The sequence below is a fragment of the Bombus bifarius genome, unplaced genomic scaffold (genome assembly GCF_011952205.1).
Source record: "Bombus bifarius isolate JDL3187 unplaced genomic scaffold, Bbif_JDL3187 scf7180000008206, whole genome shotgun sequence".
Taxonomy (NCBI): Eukaryota; Metazoa; Arthropoda; class Insecta; order Hymenoptera; family Apidae; genus Bombus; species Bombus bifarius.
Window position 1 is genome coordinate 109,740 of NW_022884510.1, and position 22,753 is coordinate 132,492.

At 39.5% G+C, this 22,753-nt stretch overlaps 1 protein-coding gene across 1 annotated transcript in view; it reads right to left on the reverse strand.

Moving 5' to 3' along the window:
* LOC117210518 (octopamine receptor beta-3R-like) overlaps positions 1 to 6,038 on the reverse strand; it is a 98,836-nt gene extending 92,798 nt beyond the window's left edge. Inside the window, exons 1-2 of the mRNA XM_033453630.1 lie at positions 5,305 to 6,038; positions 1,044 to 1,281 (exon numbers count right to left, since the gene is read on the reverse strand). Of these exons, the coding sequence (XP_033309521.1) occupies positions 1,044 to 1,281; positions 5,305 to 5,949 (883 nt within the window). The 5' untranslated portion in view covers positions 5,950 to 6,038. The remainder of the gene's footprint in view (positions 1 to 1,043; positions 1,282 to 5,304) is intronic.
* Positions 6,039 to 22,753: the final 16,715 nt, after the last annotated feature.

Sequence of the window (22,753 nt, forward strand, 5' to 3'; positions counted from 1 at the left end):
CCGTCTTACGAAGTTCAAGGATCGTGGTCCGACCTTTATTATGCCGGGGCGACATAAAATCGCGATATTCTATCATATCTACGAGGGACAGTCCCTCGATAGTCACGCACTTTGCGATCTTTCTGTCTGGTCTGCAACTCCTTTCCTCCGTCAATCTGCCCACAGCCGCCAGTGTTCCGACGCGTACAATTATACTCGCGTAGTTACTCTACGAGCCTTCTACTTTATTTACTCTACGTCGTTAGACTTCCTATTCCCATGTCGCTCCTTCAGTTTCTATCTATGTTACAGCTATGTCGATATTCGATGCATTGCTGGCGATTCTTTTCGACCGTGTCTTTGCATCGCCATTGCAAAGCTTTGCAAGAACGAGAAAGCAAGCAACGGATTTTAAGCTGTAATGCCGCGCGCAGAGTTACTGCGGCTCGTGCCAGAAATGGCGGATGTCGAAGAAAGAAAATCCAGTTTCCGGGTAACCGCGCCTTCACCGATCCCCGCGATCTCACTCTATGTCGTGTCACGTCAGTGTTGTTCGACAACTGGAAACCACGCTCTTTGAGAAACTCGTTCACGCACACACCACCGCAAGATTATGCCATAATTTTCGCGAAAATGTTCTCGCCTTTCTTAGCTCCATTTCTCGCCTTTCTTAGATCCATTATCACGTTATTATACTATTGAAATATTTCTTCTTTCGATTAACCACTTTGGTTGATCGTCGTACGAACCGCTATAATGGATTCGATATCATGGGTTAATTTTTCTAATCGTTACAAAGGTTCGATTCGTTTAAAACGTTTTCACGCAGACTATGCCCGAAGAAACCTGTTATATATTTCATGCTATTTTCTAGGGTAACGGGATGGTGAAAAAGAAAGAACCGAAGAAACCATGATTGTTGCGAGGCGAATGATTTCTCTGAGATGACAAGCAAATGTTTCCATTTTAGCGATGGAAACGGGAACAGGAAGCGGAAGCGGAAGCGGAAGCGGAACTAACGTAACCTACGCTAAAACGTTATACGTGTAATAGTGCAAACTCACCGGTTTCGGCCGCCGCTTGAAGCAGCATCTGCTGATGATGGTGTTGTCTGGTCGAGGACCTGTGATGATGCACGCTGTTTAGCACGATGTTGCTGGACGTCCTGCTGAGCGCCTTTCTCTGTCTGACAGCCTCCTTGTAGATCTTACAGTACATCACTATCATCACCAAGCCAGGGATCCAGAAGGAGACGCACGAGCTGATCACAGCGTACGGCCGGTTCACCACAAACGAGCAGACCTGCAACGACACGGATACGCTGTATCGGCCGCTCTACGATCCCTCGCGATTTTACCCTGATCGATACGCGATTTTGTCCTGACCACGCCTGACAACGAAACGATCGTTTCAAGGTGCAGAGCCGACCACGAACTGTGTTATCCGAGGCTCGACGAGGACGAGCGAACTTTCGAAGAAATTTTCATCGCGTCATTCGCTAATACAGCGAATGAAAGCTCGATTTTTTAAGGAGCGAAGCGGAAAGTGATACTAATGTTGTAACAAAATCAATTATTCGTTAAATCCGTTCGCGAATCCGGTTAAAGTTGCTAACCGAACGACAGAAATATCGCGGTTTTCTTTAAGCGAAACGACGTATGCTGTCACACAGTTTTATGCATAAGTGGACTTTATACGGAAATGCTGCAACGATTCGCGTGTTCTCAGCAGTGACTATTCCCTGGAGTCAGAACACTTATGACTCCCGAGGCTTTCGCCTATGTCGTCTATGTAATCAACGCAAGAGCCTACAAACTACAGCATCCAGGTTGCAGCTCCCGTGGGACGACGGGATTGACGAACAGGATAAATTACACGGTGGCCTATTAACTCGTTATCTAGGAAAGACGAGTGAACTCGTTATCCGGCTTACCAATATCCTGAAGTTAGAACTCGACGAGTTAAAGCGAAACTTAAACGATGTAAGTGCTAGGAGCGAAGATCTTCCGATAGAAACGAGGAATGAATAATTTTCTGAGAGTTTGTTGTAAAAAGCTGTATTAGATTAGTTAAATCTATCGATCGATGCAACATGTTTTCAGCTTGCTCAACGATAGTTGAACGAGAGCAGCAGCAGCAGCAGCAGCAGCAGCTGCCACCGACAATCGTAGTTCTATCTTGCAACAGTCTTACACGCTTGTATAATGTAACCAGTCGTAGAAAATTATATTTAGCATAGAATTTATATGCTTCTCGACAAAAGTATCGTTGTATTTTCTTTATAGTTACTTTCTCGTTGAAACAATTATTTTTCTATTCTTTTAACACCAGTATCGTTTAGCATTACAACTTCTCGTTCGTCTTTATCAGAGATAGCTGGTTGTCGCGTATTATTTTATTCAAAGAGTTGCAACTTATTTTTCTCTTAATCGGCACGATAACTATTCTCGAGGCAACGTCTAACGTGCCAAAGTGCAACATTTTTCTTCGTACGAAATTAGCTTGACCAAATTAGCGCGAAACAAGGAAAACATTTGGCTTTCGCAAAATTCGAACGAACAAAATACAGTTTGAATCGTACATTTTGAAACCAATTGGATTTAGCGTTTCGCAATATTTCAACAAACGTTTCCGTGTTTTCTTAATACTTTGAAACATGATTTAACAGCTAACAAAAGATCGGTAAAATACTTCTGTGCGAGTCATAGCGCGCGTTTTATAATACATACGCATAAACGAAAGTTTGCAATTTACGTTATGACGTGTATCAGGGAAGCAAAGAAAAGTAAAATTTCCCCATTTGAAGGTAAGCTGAACCTTAGATCGTCTTTTCGGTATTGGCATATCGGAAACATTGGCAAGCGGTTATCAATGAAAAATGTATGGCAACGCGCGAAACATAATGGTGGAGAAAGACTATTCATTAGATCGCTTAGTTTTGATTTTTTTACCAAGAGCTAAAGCGACATTTTCGATTCAATTTTGCCTGACGATGGCAGTTTCCATCGTGCATGACAGAATTTATGCTAAAACCTGCGGTATAACGAGATGAAACCTTTCCCCGCGCTTACGTAAACTTCATTTTGAAACAATGTATCGTATTATTCTTAAGTTGCATTAAAATCGTGTAATAACGAAGCCAATCTCCGACTAATCGCGCTTCGAGTTAGCGTTAATTAAAGAAAATACGCTATTTTAATCTTTGGGTAGACGATTAACGAGAGGGATCGTATTTGCGCTAACCTTATTAAACAACGTTGTTACTCGGAATTATGAATCGTTGCAGCCCGGAATAATTGCAACTGGTTGAAAAATAAATCGTAATTATTTAAAAATTTGATTTTTCGCACAACAGCTCGATCGTTCCATTTTGCTCGCACAATTTGAACAGTATTAGCAGTTTCAGCTAATAGAGATGTTTATAATGCAGGAAGGAAATTGATGGATGCATAATTGAAGGATATATAATCGCACGATACAATTTCGTTTGTAAATATTTATTTATTCGTTAAATAAGCAATCGAATAGTTAAATAACTATGTGAAACCAAACTCCGATTCCGCGATTCTCCATGCGCACTGACCCGCCAATTCCTGAATTAATTTCGAGAAACAGCGATCTTACAAATTTCCAACTGTTCGGTTCCTTAAATAATCGTGCACAGAGTTGTCGAGCGATCATGCGCGATTCTCTGATCGAATCGACATTTTAATAATTGTGTAGAAAACGTTAGAGGTATTACTGTTTAAAGACGATAACGATAACAAGGAATCCGGTATACGTATCGATTCTGTCATGAAATCAGAAATGTTTGAGTGCGTAGCATTGAAAAGTTTAGCGCTCCACGAAACCGGAAACTGCAATTTAATACTGGCGGTAGGAATTCTCCCGTCCAATTATACTACAACTGCAAATGGAGCATCGACTCCTCGATATCACGGTGGTTTATTTTTATTACAGCCGGCTGAAGATACTCTTAAATTGGATTTGTCCAGCCAGCCAGCCAGCCAACCAGCCAGTCAGCTAGCGAAACAGGCATGGACACTCGACATTTTTATCACGAATACGGGAATCGTTGCATTAGATTAACGAACGATTCTATTTTTATAATGCAATTTCCATCCGAGAAGCGTTACTTTACCCGAATAATCTCAACCTTAAACGCGATACGATCGTTCGAATAATAGCGAGTAGAGATTTCCATTTATAACGATCGCGTAAGAAAACGGTTACGCCTCGAGAAAATGAAAGATAACAAACGAGACAATCAGTCATACGAGAGTTTAAAAATGGAGCGATTCCTTTTTGCAACGACACGCACCTAGTTAACGTAAGACATTGTATAATCGGTTGTTGCGTTGAACACTTTTAGTTCTGTGCGTTTTTTCCACCTGCAAACTTTTCGTAATCGTTAATCACGACTAACGATCGTACAATCGTTTCGACTGTAATCTTAGATTGTAATCTAATGTTAGAAATTGCGCTAGATATAGCTGCTGACGATCTAAGAAGGAGGCACAGCATCGTTTTCGATAACCTGTGACCGATGGAAGAATATACGGTTTGTAAACTTGTTGGCAAAGCCACGAATAAACGAGCTGAGAGCAAACGACGATTGATCCTTCGTGCTGTAAATTCGATATTCCGGCATTGAATCGCCGCAACTTTTGAATTTACAATGGCCGTTCACGACGGTGTTCCCATGATGCATCGACCGCTATACATAACCAAATTAGCCAATCAAGGAAACAATAGTGCAAGTTACGTGGAGGACCACGTCAAGGACGTGATTGGTCGATTTGACCGTAACGTATGCGTATGCAAATTGGGGAAAAGCCTCTTGCGCAAATCCTCTTATCCCCGAGGAATTATAGTCGGTATTCACAATTTCCTATGGAGGTTAGAACGCTTATTAGACACGTTACGGAATCTAGTTGTTAACCGGAACATTCATCTTGCATTATGCGAATGAACGATCGTTGTAGAAAATGTATTACTTTCGCGCATTATCCTTATACAAAACTCGTCGTTGTTGATGTTTCGCAAACTTATTAAGTTTATCGCGTCTAACGATTGTTCAAGAGTTTAGAAAACACGAAAAATTTCCTAGTCGGAGAGAGTATAAAGATTTTAATCGAGAAATATCTCGAACGGATAATGTGATTTTTTCTTTTTTTTTTTTTTCTTTTTGAAAAGTAAAAAATGAAATATATCAATCGTATTGAAATATACGAGAAAGGATTGAAAAATATGAGAATCCGAAAGAACGATGTTCGTAGCATAGTAATGGAAGAATCGAGGGATCGTTAAGAATATCGAGCTTACCTGCGGATTCTTCACCATATAATCCAAATGTTCCTGCGTGGTGTACCAACCCATGAAGATCGGTATGAAGCTGATCAAAGCCGGTAAAATCCATGCACTACCCAGCATACATCCCACCGTCCCTTGTCTCATGATCACTGTATACTCGAGCGGGCTGACAATAGCGTAATATCTATCCACGCTGATGCAGCACAGGTGAAGTATCGAGGCCGTGGAGAAGTAAACGTCCAACGAGTTCCACACGTCGCACATGAACCGACCGAACAACCATTTGCCTCCGGACAATTCAGCCGAGGCGTTAAACGTCATCGCGCACATGGCCACCAAGAGGTCAGCCGCTGCCAAGCTCACCACGTAACAGTTTGTTACCACGCGCAATCTTCTGTGCCTTCTCACGCTGGCGATCACCAAAGCGTTACCTAGCACTGCCGTCGTGATGATGCTGCCCATAATGATACCCTTGATCACAACTACGAACACGTTCACGTTCTCGGGTAGATTTTCAACCGTTGGATTCTCAACAGGAACTGACGTCACGTTATTCGGCGCGGTGCCCGATGCAGCGCTGGTGTTGCTGGAAGATGTCGGTGTCGGATCTACTCGGCTAGGTAGACTCGTCGTCACCGCTGCCATTACGTTCAACATGGTGGACCACGCGTCTGACGATCCCCGGCTACTTCACTCGGTCATGGCCGTGGAGAATGCCGCCTGCACACACGCGGATCATGCTAGCCTCTTATCCGAATTTAGCCTTACGATACCTTATCGCAATATAGCCTATAATCTGTCAACTTAGGACAGAGATACCGTGTATTCCGTCGAGCTGTTCGGCTGCTTTTGCTTCTGTTTCTGTTTCCGCTTTTGTTTCCGCTTTTGTTTCCGCTTTTGCTTCCGCTTTTGCTTCCGCTTTTGCTTCCGCTTTTGCTACCGTCGATTAAACTGGCCCTGCCTTTCTCTACTTCGATCTGAGGCCGATGGATACATAGACAGTATAGAAGAGAGTGTTCGTATCGATTCTGCGCTTTCGGCGAATTGATCAACGGTACGTGAATTTTCTCGGCTTTCTTTCTCTTCCCTTGGTTAAGCGTACAACGCTCGTTTTATCATGGAGCGTTTAAGAGCGTCGATATCGATTTCGTTATTCGGGATACTCCTCGATGGATAGTAGACGCACCTTCTGGGCCCTCGAGTGAGATCTTCTTTGGGCAGCAGGTGTTTTTATACGATTACCAGTACGACAGAGGATCCTGCTCAATGGCTGTGTACTCGTGCCGATCGACCACGATCGTTGAATCCAGTCCATCGTTGACCAAAGTGTTCTCCAGCGTTCTTCGTTGCAAGAGTTTCGTTCGAACGTCTCCGTTTCCTTAGCGAAGCGTCATTTTCTCGTCGAGTTCGATTTCGTCGACGTTTAATTTCACGACGATCACACGCGGTCCATTGTACAACGTTAGAATTCGCGTTACACAGGTCGTGACAACTTGTCGAGTTAAACGATGGCTGGAACAAGGTTCTATCCTGATTCGCAGCCTAGTTCCTGCAATTCAGAGATATACGATCGATAAATTACAGTCGAACAGTTATGATTTCGACTAGTTTGCTAATTGTTTCGTCTATGTCTAGCGAAGTCTAGAACGATGAAAAGTTTTGGATAAAATTCCGAATAAATTATACGAGGTTTCAGGCTACAAGCAACGCCATATTCGAAACATTTCTTAATTGCCATATATAATATATTACCAAATATTCGATGGACATAAAGAAAATTATTTAAAAAGTAAGAAATCTTACAAAGTTATTCAAATTATTCTTATTTCCCTGCACAGATTGCCCATGTAAAATTATCTAAATTAAATGTCCTAATATCCTTAACAACTCCTTCTTTCGCTCGAGATCTTCTCGATTTGGTTCTCTTAATTTCTTAGTGGAACATACTTTCGCTACAAATACTACTATTAAAAGCTCATACGTGGGCTCGTACGTGAGCTGGTTCGACAGTTCTAATCGCAAACATCTCCTCCGCTACTAAATTTCATATTCTCGTATCAACGTTTCAGACAAAATAAAATTTCCACTCACGAAGGTTCCACTGTTATTACGGGCATAGCGATTTTAGGATTTTACGATAAAGATTTTCTTTCGATCGTTGTTGGCTGTTTCGAGATCAAAATCTAGAAACAAATACTTGTTGCGTTAATCGACATTTATTCGAATTAACAATAGAGGGATATACGTTTGCGGTGAATTTGTAGAAAAGCTACTGTCTTCCACATCATATATTGTATATAAATATCTCAGCTTTTTTTCTATTTTATTAATAACGTTAATTGATTTTATAAACTGGACGAAGCGAGTGATATTTCGGTGTTTTCAATGTTTGATAAATTAATTTGACGAAGTAATGCCTGGAAAACGGAATTTCACAGAATTCTGTCTAGATCGAAGGAAAGCGGGAAATATTTTTCAATTTGATCGAAATTGTCCAACAGCAAAAGAATCGCATCTTATTTGATGACTTTTCTAAATAAAAAGAACCTACTTATTTTCTCGTTCTATCGAACGAAGAAAACTGACGCAAAATTCGAAACGAGTAGCAATATCGATCGGTTACTTTGACTCTATGAAACTATAGCGTGAAAATTTGTTCCGTGGACTTGTACATTTTTATAAAAAAGAATGACGCTTTTAACGTAAATCCGACATGAAAAGTCATAATAGAAACGATTCACGTTCAATTTCTATAAACCAGTTTATTCAACGTATGGTTTTACGTTTCTTTTTTCTATGGAAAATATCATAGAAGTAAATAAGTTTGAAAAATCTAATTTCAAAACACGATAATTCGACGAAACCTTTAATTCGATAGAACAAAGCAAATGCGTGTAAACGTGAAAATATGTTACCACGTGTATCGTGTATTTATCTGATTTTGATCCGAACCCCTAGACCGTGTCCAGTTTGCAGAAGAATCGCGATATTCCCGGATGGATAAACGTTGACCCACTGCCGGGCAAAATCTTCGTCGTTCTAACGTTTAATTTCCTAACGCCGTGGCAACGTATGGTAAGATGAATCGTCCTATTTACGTCGGAACAAAGACGTATCGGCCCCTTTAGGTGTGAGAAAGCAATCCAAGGTATGAATGCCGAGCTGCACGGTGCAACAGCTGCCAACTCCATGTAAACGACAAGTTCACCGTTCCTGGACTCTCGGTTACAGATTGCATCGATGAGAAATCGCCCTATCTCGAGGATTTAGCTGCGAAACGGAGACGCTATAGCCGAGGAAAAGTCGGTTTGATATCTGGTCGAGCCGTAGCTTCTAGTTAAAAAGCGATTGCGCCAAGATGGAGCTATTTGCGAAGAAGATTACGAGAGGGCCGTCGGAATTACGTGACGCCCGGCATGGCGATGAAATACTTTTCCTCGTCGCTGTGGGACGACGAGGCGCTTCGTTCCGCGTGTCAGCGGATATAACGAAGGAGAGAGGCGAATTCCGGGCCGCTGCCCTTTAATTACAAACGACATGGCCATGGACCATCCATCCATAGGCTCGAGTTAAGCTGGGAACCGGGTTAACGTCCTCCAAACAACAGTTAACGGCGAGGAATTACGTTGTACGAAAAGTTTTCGACGTCGAGAGGAATTCTTTCGTCGTGCGACGATTGCACACTTTGGATTTGCACCAAGTTTCGTTGAACACGGCTCGTTCGTGCAAAAATCTAAATATCAATTTCAATTACTTAGCGAGTAGTCGCTGTACTATAAGGATATATAAGAAGTAAAACTCGAGTATAGAATATCGCTACTAGTTTGATCAAAGTTCATCGATAACCATCCACGCAAATTACTGCCGCAAATGCATTTAAATATCCGATTATCTTGTTACGCGTTAATAATCACACGACATACGTAGAATACGAACAGATCGATAGCTGCATATTTTGATACACGTGGATCCGTGTATCGAAAACTACATAGATCGAGACACCGATGTGTACGCGAACTGTACATCGACGCGTATCTACGCGCGATACAGCGCGTGGAACAGCGCTCTATCTCTATTAGAAGATATAAATCCCTTTCAATTGCGAAACTGATATCAACGAGTATCAAGAATTGCGTGAAATTTGGCTTATATCGGAAACCATGGCTGTAAACGATTGCAACGGTCTTCGACAACGTTCAAAAGGCCGCTCGTGGACTCAAACTCGGTCAAACTTTTAATCGATGCGGTTATAAATCGTGAAAAATGCAATCTCGCGACCGTAGGATCGGACCGTTGTCCGGCGGGCCAAGAGGGGTCGAAGCGAACAGAGATGGAGCGTGGAAACTGAACGAAACGCGTCACTCACACGACACGTGGACACGAGGACACGAGGGCACGAGAAAAGAAACGAGACGAAATGTGTGCCGATCGATAAAAGTTATTCGCGATATAGAAGGGTTAGATCGTGGAACAATTTCACCGATGGCCACGTTCCACGATGGCCAATGCCGAAGCCCTCGTCTAGATTCGCGACCTTTACGCGTTTTACGCTAGACGTGGTTGCGCCTGATCCTCGAAGCATCGAGCGGCATATAGCGGATCAGAGTTCTTCTCGTCAGAGAGCTTGTGATCGTCGGTTTAATCGTTTCGAGGTTCGATTCGTTATTTTTCCCAACGACCAATAAATCAACGTTTGTCTTTACACGAGCGAATACTTTGAAGAAAAATTAAATTCCCGATCTGAACGATATGAACGGTATTTCGAAATCTAGAAATCTAGAATTAGAGTATCTAGAAATAATGTTTACCCTAATTTTACCCTAATTTGAGAAATTATAGGTTATCCGATAGAGAAATTGCCATAACCGTCTTCTAATAACATATATATTGAATTATTTTTCTTCGCAGAATTTGCACATCTTGTTTTAATGGATAATAATTCGATTACTTTATACCTGTCCCTATACTATTCCTGCAAGTATAGAGAGAAATCGCGGCACGTTATTCAAAAATAGTCAATGTAATCCAATTTGTTGGTTGCGAGGCGTTCGAAACTTGTTTACAAAGTTTTCTAATTAAAAAAATCTAGAGTTTCTTTCATCATCCACTATCACCTGCTGCTCGATTGACTCGTAAAGCTGGATGATGGTACACGGTACACGGTATGGCACGGTACGTAGAATGTGATGAATTGATTTTCAGATAAAGCGCGATTGCTTCTGATAGATGGGATATGGAGATGAGTAAAATTAATGGGTTAAATGGATATGTAGATACAGGCCAAGTTTCGGGTTAGAGAATGGAACGTACAATTAGAATTACTAGATCATTCTCGTACGATGTTGGAGAAATTTCGAGAGACTACTCTTGATGCGATACGCATCCGTGGCGCTTTCGTCGCATAATATAATTAATTCTTAAATTCCTCGAGTTTTACTAGCTAGTGTAATTAGCCAAATTAGATACAGTTAGCCAAGTTAAATATAGTAATTACAGTAGTAATTACAATAAACTGAAAAGTACGATAAGATATTGCAATTTTCTTAGTAAAATATTTTCAGCGAAAAGAAGAACGTCTAAATTGACTGAAACCGAACTGACGACGAAACAACGGGAAAAATGAGAGAAAAGCGTGAAATTAAAAAGTACAGGTGGATCTGCTTTTCTTGGAAAGACAGGGAAAATGAAAAAATAGAGTAAACTGCGGAAACGGAACATAATCGTCGTATGCTTCTTCCGGATTCAGCGGGCATACGTATATATATAGCAAACGGCACAATTTACTCCAAATCCATTTTTTTTCTTTCTTGCGCGAAAAATAGGGTGGCTGCTGGTTAGACGAAATGAACAGGATGTTAATTAACGTCGACCTAGCGAAAATTCAATTTCAATTTTAAAGCATTCGAGCCCAAGGCTAGAATTTACTTCTGCGAGTGAAAACGACGCGGGGCGAAACAGCATTTCACTCCGTTCCGTTTTAATCCAAGATAGACGTTCCAGTTCTTTTCCATTTTCCTTTTCGTACGATTACAACCGTACAACTTCGAATCTTGCGAAAAAAGCAAAGTAGAACGTTTCTACGTACAACGTGTACACTGGCTTTTCCATCGGATGACGTGTTCCACCGTATAGACGTAAGCAAGAAAAGTCTGTTATACGTGTAAGGTGTTCTGGCAACTGATGCCGCAATGGAAAGAAGAGTTATTTACGTTACAGTTACGTTACATTCGCATATAATTCCAACATACGTTAGTTTGTTGAATAATTTGTTATGCGAAGCAGATGTATGCGCGCGAAGACGCACACTAACGTAGATATTCGACCGATGCGGCAACTGATTTTAATCTGTTGCGTACGTTACGTAGTCCTATGTACGTTACGTATGCCGGATCGTAAAAGAGAATGATGAAATAATATTAAATTTCGCAAATCGCGCATATTCGTTATACGATTGCAGAAAGAATGCCACAAATCTTCCAGTACTATTTCGAACGAAAGGTACGGCAAATAAAAGTGTATATAAATGAACGAAACGAATAATATAAAGTATAGAGACGGATTGGATTGTTACTTGGATGGATCGATCTAGTCGAACATCTATGATCTTACTTTCAAATGTTAAAACACGTAAATGCGGGATATTCGAAGGTTGCGGACGCTCGTTAGGAGATTTGAAAGCAGAAGGAGAATTCGTAATACGAATGTTTTGTAAATACAGAAACGAATATTGCCATCTCTACTAAATAGCAATCGAGTTTCCGTGAAACGTAACCTCTGTATTGGAATTGACTCGATCGAGATTGAAATTCATCTCATCCCTATTCATCGCGCATATTAATTGCAGTACTTTGATAAATGTCTAGCGATTTAAAATTGGACCATCACGGAGATTAAAGCGTTATTTTCTCTTCGTTCCAATTTTGTTCAAACCTCGTATCGCTACAACTACCAAAGTGATCGACACGATCGATTCTTAATCCTTCGTAAAAATGTTGTACATATGAAAATGTGCGTTGTAAAGAAATACTTTAGTCGTTTAGTTATTTTAGAGTTACTAGAACAAAGTTTCGAACAAATGTTTGTATATACCGCGTAGGTGCGGTAAGCGTGACGCTGGCGTTCATTCACAGACACATTTGCTCCTACGAATAAAGTAAAATAAAATCTTCGAACAACGGGTTTGTCAAATTTGTCATTGTGTGTCGGATACCGGTAATATCGGCGGATCCCTTAGAAGTATTTGGCAGTATCAGCAAGTCCTATAATGTTAGTAGAATAGCGTGCAATTATACCCAGCATTTTTATGCAAGTTACGCTTTAAAAAGGTTTCGGTACTCTGCAGAAGACTTACGATACATTTATGTCTTATTTGTCTGTACTTATCGTTATTTGTACTTCTTCCACCTTTGTAAAAGGATTAGTTAGCTGTGTAAGATAATGAACATAATCAGCCATGGAGTAATTTGTGGAAATTTAGTTGTCGAAGAAACGCAGGTTCCTTTCGCTATCCTTTCGCTATCCTTTCGCTATCCTTTCGCTATCCTTTCGCTATCCTTTCGCTATAGTAGTAAAAAGAACGTTAATTTGGAAACGAGCGTGTATTTTTACTCTTATCTACAAAGTCTCGGAGACTTATTAAAAAGCTAGAAGTAACACGTGCATTTCTTCCAAACAACTAAAGACATCTTCATCTCGTTCGTAGCGCATAAATACATAGGAGGAAAAATCGAGGATCAATGACACTTAACCTGGAAACCTATACACCCGCCACAAACTATTGACAGCCATTAGCAACGAAAGGTCTTCTTAAAACGGCGAGCACAGTCGTTTTGTGCAAGCGATGCTCTGTTCAAGCGATGCACATTCTCGACAGAATCTCGGCGGAAGAAAGAAAAAACATCGAACAGCTAATCCCTTTCTAAACTAACTGAACTAATTAACTAAAAAATAAATATATTTGCTTTTGGCAAAATAGTAATTTGACGATTTATCGTTTATTAAATTTGGAAATTTAATCCAAGTACAGACCCGTGTACTTTGATTAAATCCGTGCACTAATTTGATATGAAAACGTATCGTTACATATCGTATCGTGTAAATTTTTCATTTTACTCTATTTCTCGATTAGACGGACAAATAATTGCAAATATCACGTTTCAGTTACACGTATAAATAACGCAAGTTTCTCTTGAATTCAAGCGCTTTATACGATACGTTATTCGTTCATTTCATTGTTTAATATCGCTGATAATTTCTACTTTAATATTCGGCAATGAAGAATTAATCAAAGTATCGTATATCTATCATAGGTGTTTGCTCTATGCTGAAAAGCATTGTTACGTTCCACCAATTTTATTTTATATCTTATGCGCTAATTAGAAAGGCGAGTGTGACTGAAAATAACGTGTTTCACCGAAATAAACACACATAAATATGGTAAATTTTTCTTAAATTAACAAGTTTCGTACGATATTTTATGTTATCTTGGGTTATCGATCATTAACGCCCTAACATTTATCAATGGAAAATTATATTAATGGAATCTTATCTGTATATTCCTTAATTATATTAAATTAATATTAATTAAACTAATTATATACTAATCATATACTATGAAATGTTGTATACATTTGATCTTTAACGTTATCTGTCAAGCGCGAAGAAAAGGAAAACAAAAGGTACATATTGTATTTTCTCATACATGGATCTCGTACACTCGGATACATGGAAATGTAAGCAAATTTTTCTTCTATTAAAATAACTTATCCGAAATATTTTTGCATGTTTTGTTTATCGTTAATTTCGCGTTACTTTATTAGCCTTTTGTTTTTGCCTATTTCATACGTTTTAATTCTTGTCGTCCGCTTTATTTAGTATTTTTCAAAAAATTGGGAAAGCATCGACGCGGCATTGACACGAGACTAAAGTCGCATTCAGAAACGGATAAAGGGAATGGTACAAAGCCGATTCAAATTTCCAACTAGCGGTTAAAGTATAAAGTTAACAGCCGCGCCGTTAATAAACAAGGTTTATTCGCGTTTCAAAGCACTGCGAAAACTAACTTAACACTAGAAAATTTGTTGCTCCGTTTGCGTTATCGAACGAAAGTGCAGCAAGTATTTATTTCGTGCTTTATACGCAAAGATAATACACGATAGGCGACAAAATAAAATAACCGGACAACCTGTAAAATCATCGCCGCGTGTTTCACATGTTTTTCGAAATGACAATCCCCGAGTGGAGAATCGTGGTGTTTTTTACACGTGCAAAAAATAAGAAATTTCCCCTTTGAACGTAAAACTTTGAATGTAGAATTTTCGAACAGCGTTTGCGTTTCTCCGTTTGTGTACTTGGAAGGTCGAGCATCTAAAAATTATAATCCTTTCATATTTTATCCGACTGCGACACGAAGGCATTCAGAAAGGAAAGACATATCGTGTTTTACGAGTATCGGTGGCAAAGCAACTGAACCAACTTTGTCCCGCTTATACCGGCCAACAAAAATCTATAAAACAAGCGTCCCATAATTCATCGCCTGCGAAATATGTATTACGAAGAAGAAGCACGTTAGAATTATATTATATTATATTATATTATATTATATTATATTATATTATATTATATTATATTATTAGATGTTGCATGTATTAATTAAAATTGCCGAAATTCAAAGGTATACGATAATAGACTCGCGGTTATTATGCTTGCAAGGTGGCGATAACTTTACAATTGCATTCTGCATAATCGTTAATAGCACGTTTGAAAATGTTCACCGTTTCTATCGATAGAAAGGCGACAGCGATGCGAGATTGAACTTATCGTCCTATGATTTTATTCCTAAAATTTGTTAATTAAATTTGTTAATATAATAAAACGAAGGTTTTCATTTTATTATATCTGGATGATCCGATCAAATCCTCGCGTTATTTAACCACACGTGTTAATACTCTTTTATAAAGTTATCCACCGATAAAAGTTCTACGGCTTAAATAAAATAGAAATAATATTGCAGGTCAAAGTACATATGGCCCTTTTTCTACCCATTTCCTATTTCCTATTTCCTATTTTAATTATAATCGTTTGATACAATTTCAGACAAACTATGATTATATAACATTTTTACTTGATCATGCCTGTAAAATACGCTGACGGAGAATCTGGCTGTCAAACGGCAACACATACCGTATAAATTGGAATAATTCGACGAAATTAATTAATGTGTTTTATTTTTCCAACTTTATATATTCTCGACTTGAAAATTTTATAAGAGACATCGTGTATTTGAAGAAGACGAAAGAAAAAGTAGCCAGGAGATTGGTTCGGTCCTTATTTACCAAGGGATACGGCACCAACCTGAAGTAGCCTCGAAGGATTAAGACACGATAAACCCTTAAGTACACGACCGGCAAATCCTTCAATGCTGGTATTACACGCCAGAGTACAAACGTCCGCGTTTATCCATTTATTATCAATAAATCTCGGAAAGATGGTAAATTAAACTGATTATCAATTGGAATTTGTCGACAATTTCGAAAGATTCGAAAATTTTGTAATTTAACGAGATGATTAGTTAATTTATCTGTGCAAGAATGTTCGTGTTAGGACTCGGAGCCGTTATTTTCTCCATCAATTTTTAAATCAGTGTATTCACCTGCGTAGAAAAATATTCACGTTAGAACGAGCAATCCACTAACTTCTGCAGCCCGTGAAAAAGAAAAAAAGGGGAAAAAGTAAGAGGAAGGAGAAGAATAATTTATGGTGCAACTTGCGAAATCCATCCCCTTCGCGAGGAACACGTTAGTTACGTTTGGAAGAAAATATTTCCGTTACGACAGCGACCCAAATAAAAATGATCGTTCCGACACTTTGCCAAATAATCGTTGAAACGATCCCTCATAAACAATCCCTGTATAATAAATACATTATCGATCCCGGCGAGAAAATATTTACGCTAACGCATTGTACCAACAGTTTGTTTGTGTCTTTATCTGGCGAAGAACCCGCTAGTCGATAACGAATAAAAATCATAAGCCCAAAGCCTCTTGCGAACATCGCTTAAGACTCGAAGCAACCTGGAAAACTCACCCTCTCGACGATATACACCGGCGTTACCTCTGCAGAGGAACGTCCACGTCAAAGTCGTCAGCTTTTCAACGCCACAGAAACGATACCGAGATCCAAACACCGATAAGAACACCCTTCGAAAGCCACCTTCCCGAGATGAACATCCCCCAGACACTTTTACCGCGTTTCAACCGGAAACTGACCTTCCCGCCGACGTTTGTCGTTCGCTTCGACATCGGCCAACCGCACGGTCATCCTCTTCGACCGGAACGACGAAGAACGAATACTCGAGCAGAAAAGCGGCCATTTAGACTTTGTTAGTTCTGTTTGGCCGTGAACCACCGTGTATCTACGAACGATATATAAACATAAACGTGGAACCTTTCCACTTGGGATTTGAAACTCACGCGTAAACACGAGGTCATCGGGTGTGTGAACGGGTCGCGTTAAAGTTGAACCGTTGCGGCACTAAGAGTAGGGGCGACGGTACATTTTCATTCATCGTTTCGAGCACACTGTGTAGAAACGCGATCACGGATAGTACCACGAGGCCAACCGCTTGTTTCAACGGGTCAGGGCGCACTGTCCGCTTCGGGAAGACACCGATCGCTTCGAGCAGTGGCCGTGGAAGGCGCCACCGACGTCGAAAACAACCCACCCACCCCCTCCCGCGAGTTTCAGGTTTCAGGTGCGATGCACCAAGTCATTCCGTTGGTGAAAAAGAGGGGCGGCGGCCGGAGGCCGTGATAGAGGGATTCTGGCACCCTCTTCACGGCGATAAGCGTCGCGTTGGCAAGTGCAAGGTTAATTGGCAAAAGCGAGCGAGATGATTTTTCTTCGGCGATCGAGTTTAACTGGATGCCGTCCAAGAGGAGAGGCGTTTTTGAACGGTGTTTCTTTGTACGCGATGGCTTACGGAGACATTCGATTGATAACGATTAGCGAAAATATACCGAAAACATAGAATGAAACTGTTTCGTTCAAGGCCTCGTTTTAAAGAAGATAAAGTTGGAGCGTATTTAATGGACCTTGAACTTTTATCGACAGATTACCGATAACACGGGCCCTCCATTTTTGGTTAATCTGTAGAATTCTATATAAAGCGGCCTGAAATAGGAATCGGTAGGGACTGATCGCTGCCTACCGTCAATTCTTCCAATCTCCCTGATCCCACGCGTATTCGATGTTTGAAATCGATTTGAAATCGCCCCGTTGCTTTTCATTCTGCAGACTTTAGTGGCCGACGAACGCGTACAGAAATTAAAACTACCTGCTTCGTTCTTTTACGTCTCGCTTCTTTCCCTGAAAAACCGGCTGATCCGACTAATCGCAGACTTGTACTACTGAAACTGGCCAACTTGTGCTAGATATAAGGGAAAAAACGAGGCTGTGTAAGTTTTTACCCATCTGTCTGATTTCCTCGCATATTTTACATCTATTTCACATACCTAAACTCGACAATCTCTACATAATCGAACAGATCTTTGTTTTAACAAACAGAAATATTTTCGACGCTTTTCGAATTTACATTTACACGTTTACTTCGAACTTAATTTGTCAAGTACATTTCTTAACGATACAACACGTAAGAATTTATTTACATCTCCGTTAATTTAATTTCTTTCTTCGACAAAACGACAAAAATAACGATTAATAGGTAACGATTAAAAAATATCTCTGATATTTCCTACAAACATAATATACGAGAAAGGTAGAAAAAGTCAGTTGTTTATATGCGAAATATAGATGGCAAATATCGACTGAAATATATGTAGAATTTATTCCAGAATCTTCAGCGTGCGAAGAATCGATCTCCAGCATTTTCCAGTTTTCTTATTTTCTATCGTCGGAAGGTAACTTGCGCGATATTATTACAAGAAATCGCCTACACCGATCTACGGTTTCACGAGTGTTCAATTTCACGAGAAAGTTTCGCTGCCAGTTCAACGAGTTGTCGTCGGGTGAAAATCGTGTGCTACGTTTGTCGCTTATTTTTCCACCGCCTCGGGCTAACAATGAGTTACCTTCGTTGCAAACTCATCAAACTTTTACCGCGATCTTTTTTCCTTCCGCCAGTAGAAATCCCGTTGGCCCGCAGAATCTTCGCGACTTGCACGTGCAATGAAACAACACGAAACATGATATAAAAAGATGAGACATCCGAGTCGTTCGACCAGAGACATTGATGCGATATTTTTAATAGAAATAAGAAATAAAAAAGATATAAATGTAGTATCGGGGAAAAGGGCGTAAGAGACATCGAGTTAACCATGAAGAATGTCGCGAAAGCCGAGGTGCCGTCGGGTCTATCAATGTGTCATCGGTCTCTTCAAGTGCATAGTTTCGTAGAAAGGGTCTACGTGACCCTGGCCACGAGCGTCTGCGGAACACGCGCGTGGTGGGCCTAGTAAAAGACAAAGAGATGCTAGAACGGCCAGAATGCGAGTTGAGAGGTCACAGAGTCGAGAGAATCGAGAAGTGAGAGAGCGCGAGTGGAGGAGCGGGATAGTATGATAATAAGACGTACGACGATACTGTAATCGGTCCTTTTGTTATTGAGTATCGCTTATTAAACTACACTAAACTCTAAATAAAACATCATTATTTGTCCTTACTCTAAGATGCATAAGTTACTACATAAATATACATAGGTACACGTGTATGTACATGTAACGTAATTTAGATATTTACTATAGGCAAGAAAGTATAGCAATAACGATAGAACGTTTCTTACTTTACGTTTGATAATTTCCAAAATTGTCTCGAAAATAATTCAAATGCTAAGGTTAATTTTGTTTTGAAAATACCGTATGCATTTCCCCTTGGCGATGAAGATTGGCCAGTTTGCCGAATATATAATAGAATTACAGAGAAAATACCGCGTTTCATGAAATTTCGCTTGTAACGCCGAGCACGAGTAACGCTTTCGTACAATCTCTTCCGCAATACGTAATTTTGTTGTAATCATAGCTGAAAATATGTATCGTGTATTTGAAATGAGTGCTCTGCCTGTGTTTCTTAAACCTTCGACGTACGGTACGTTATTTTATCGTTTCGATCTATAAATCCTCCGATACGTTAAAATCTAGTAGTATGATATTTGATGAATCGATTTGTGGAAATGAACTATGTCGGTGATCGACTGAATCGACGTTACCCGAGAGAAATATGCTTGTGCGTGACTCAAAATGATCGATAATGTTTCCCAACGAAATATCGAATTATCCTTGTGAATCTGCATCGCAAAAACCTAGCATATATATGTGGAGGATACTGTACAATATTATTTCGAGGCTGCACATTTCAAAAAAGCTTACACTTTGAATAAGCAAATGAAATAAAGATAGAAGATAAACCAGCAATTTTGTAGTAACACGTTGTACTAACAAAAAAGTGTGCCAAAAATTATTAGGAAGAATAGATAGAGAGTCTGCGTAAAAGAGCCGAGAAGTTTCGATAAATAAAACTCGTTTAGTTTAGTTTAGTTTAGTTTAGTTTAGTTTAGTTTAGTTTAGTTTAGTTTAGTAGAAAATATCTTCTGCCTCGGGGATAAGTTAATCGAGTTCGTTAGTAATGCAGTAATAATTATACGATTCATTGAGTAATAAGCGTGAATTTCTTTGAGAATATCGGGCGTTGTATATCGAGGAGAATTGAGAAATCTTTTTGCAGGTCAAAATGATGCAAGTTCTCGTAGCAGCGAATATATTTAGAAATTCTAAGAAAAGCGAGGATATTGTTCAAAATATAGGAAAAGTGTCAATTAAGCAAGAATCGGGAGAAGAATCAGGAGCGTCCCTTAAGTGTGATAACGAGAGAAGCAAGCAGAACAGAGGATGCATCGTGGCATCCAGTCCGAGCAGGCACGTACCAGTAGTGTCTATTTCACGCTTAACAAAGGTTCGCCACACAAACAGACAAAGTCCTGTTAAAATAGCGCTCAGATTCACGTGCAAACAGAGGCGACGATAATTTTCAGTTGAAATGTTGTGCTCGCCAGTAATAATCCCCTTAACGCCGGTCAACTGCACTATCAGCAGTGTCATTAAAACGATGCTGTTATTTTTTCCGTTATAATCTAGATAATAAATGACTCGTTATTTCGCTACGTTCATCTATGATAACGTGGATAATAGTGAAATTAATCACGCGTAAAATTCTAAAATAATATCTATATTCGATATATATATAGGAAACAGGGATTAACTAATGATATTTCGATAAAAAGATGACAAGAATCGTAAAACATACTATATCGCAAGTATCGTGTTTCTTTACGAGAATCCCAAGAACTACAAAATACGAAATACAAAAATGCGTACATATCCCCGTTGGAAACGTTAAACTTATCTACTCTTTTCAAACTGAAGAATATCACAAAACGGAACCCCATTCTGCGAGTATCCGCAGAAATCGCAGTAATCGCAGAAAGAAATGACATTTAACGGGAGAAAATTGACCAGAATCGTCTTTAAACGCGAGAAAAATCCATCTCTTTAGATATCTAAAAATATCACTCCCGGTATTCCGGCATTCCTCGGAAACTTATTAACATCCATCCCACGCGAAATCCTTGATATTCGCTGCAAGGACTCGTCGATAAACCGGAAACGTGCGGAACTGCGCGTTGAACGACCGCAAGCCTGGAATACGAATACGAGAGAAGTTGGATGCAGTTGCTGCGCGAGAACGAGCCGGCTCGCTGGCAATGGACCTAACAACCCTCTTCTCGATTAGCCTCGTCATTGGCAAAGTCGGCGCTGCTTCGTGCAGAATCAGGGTCACCAGTGCATAATCGATGCCATCGTCAACCCCCGCCTGCAACGTTGACCTTGTCAACTCGAATCGAGAGACCAACTGCCACGAAATGAATCTATCGACGTATTCCGAAAAGTTTGTTTAATTTAACATTTGACATTTTTTATTTGATTTTGTTCTGATCTTTTTCTAATTTTGTACCCTTATGCATACATATACATACATATACATAATGTATAGATTAATCATTGGATTATTGATCTCGTTGGCTTTCTTAATGTTGTAACATATTTGGAAATTTTATATAGACGCTACGTATTTTACTGCTATTTTAGTATTTTTGCGTCTAAAAAAAATCTACCGTTGCTTAACATCACTAAGATGAACAATGTTGACACACAATGAAACAAGATGTACAAATTTAACAAACATAAATACAGTTTCGTTAAACTTTCCTATAGATACGTTTCGTTTCAAATAATTCAAATATCGAATCATTGTTTCCCGAAAGGGCTAATATGTACCTGACTTTTTAAGATACATGGCTGAAGTTAGCGGTCGCTGATCATTCAAGATGCAAACGCATTTTAACGGAAGATCGATGCTAAGTATGTAAGTATCTAATGTAACGAATTCGAAATGTAAAGTGTTTCTGTGTCAAGGATCGAATACGCTTCGACACAGTAATAACATGCGAAGAACAGACATTGAAAATGTGTAAACTCTAGCGTTTGATGACGATCCTTTAAAATTCCACATAGTTGTACCAAACTTTCAATATTAACTCTCTCTAAAAACATTCGGTTTGAACTGAATCCAAGTTTCAACGAAAATATTCGAAATCTTAATTCGTTGTAACAATGCAGTGGTTTATGATCCAGGGGGAAATTTGATTTTTAAACTTTAATTAGCATTCAGCATAGTTTTAATGAAATTAACAAGTTCCAAATTAGATCTATGCGAAAGTTTTTATTGTCAACTTTTAAAATAAATGAAAAGATTTATATATATATATATATATACTTTTTGTACTTTATCGCTATCTTATATATATAAACGAAGACTAATTCAACCGTACCGTTCCTAGGGGCTACTTTCTTGATAATCAAGATAATCATTGCCTTTGAATGTTTCAACATTTAAATAAAATCATACATGACGTAACATAGTTGACGCATGAACGAAACGTTTCTTTGTCAGCTTCTTATTAGCGGGTATCTTTGAAAAATCGTGACGATAGACGCACACACACGCGCGCACGCACTTATATAATATCGCATACTGACAATCGGAATACGATTTCTATAGCAACAAATTTTTTGTAATCTGTGAAACGTCTACCAAAATGATGGGTCGACTCGTCGAAAGACTACTCCCTCGACGATCTCGACGATTTCTTAACTTGTCGACACGTAACCGTTTGTCGGCTCTAGTTTCCAACATATTCGCCAAAAGCTGTCGGTATTGGACACCGAATCCTGCCAATATATGTGCATCTGCGACATAACCCAAGCATAGCCGACACATTCGCCGCTCGACGATCTGTTTACATTCATCAGCCATTGATCTCTTTATCTTTGTAACGTACTTTACGGAAACTTCTAGATTGACAAAACCTAACCTAAATGCAAAATACATT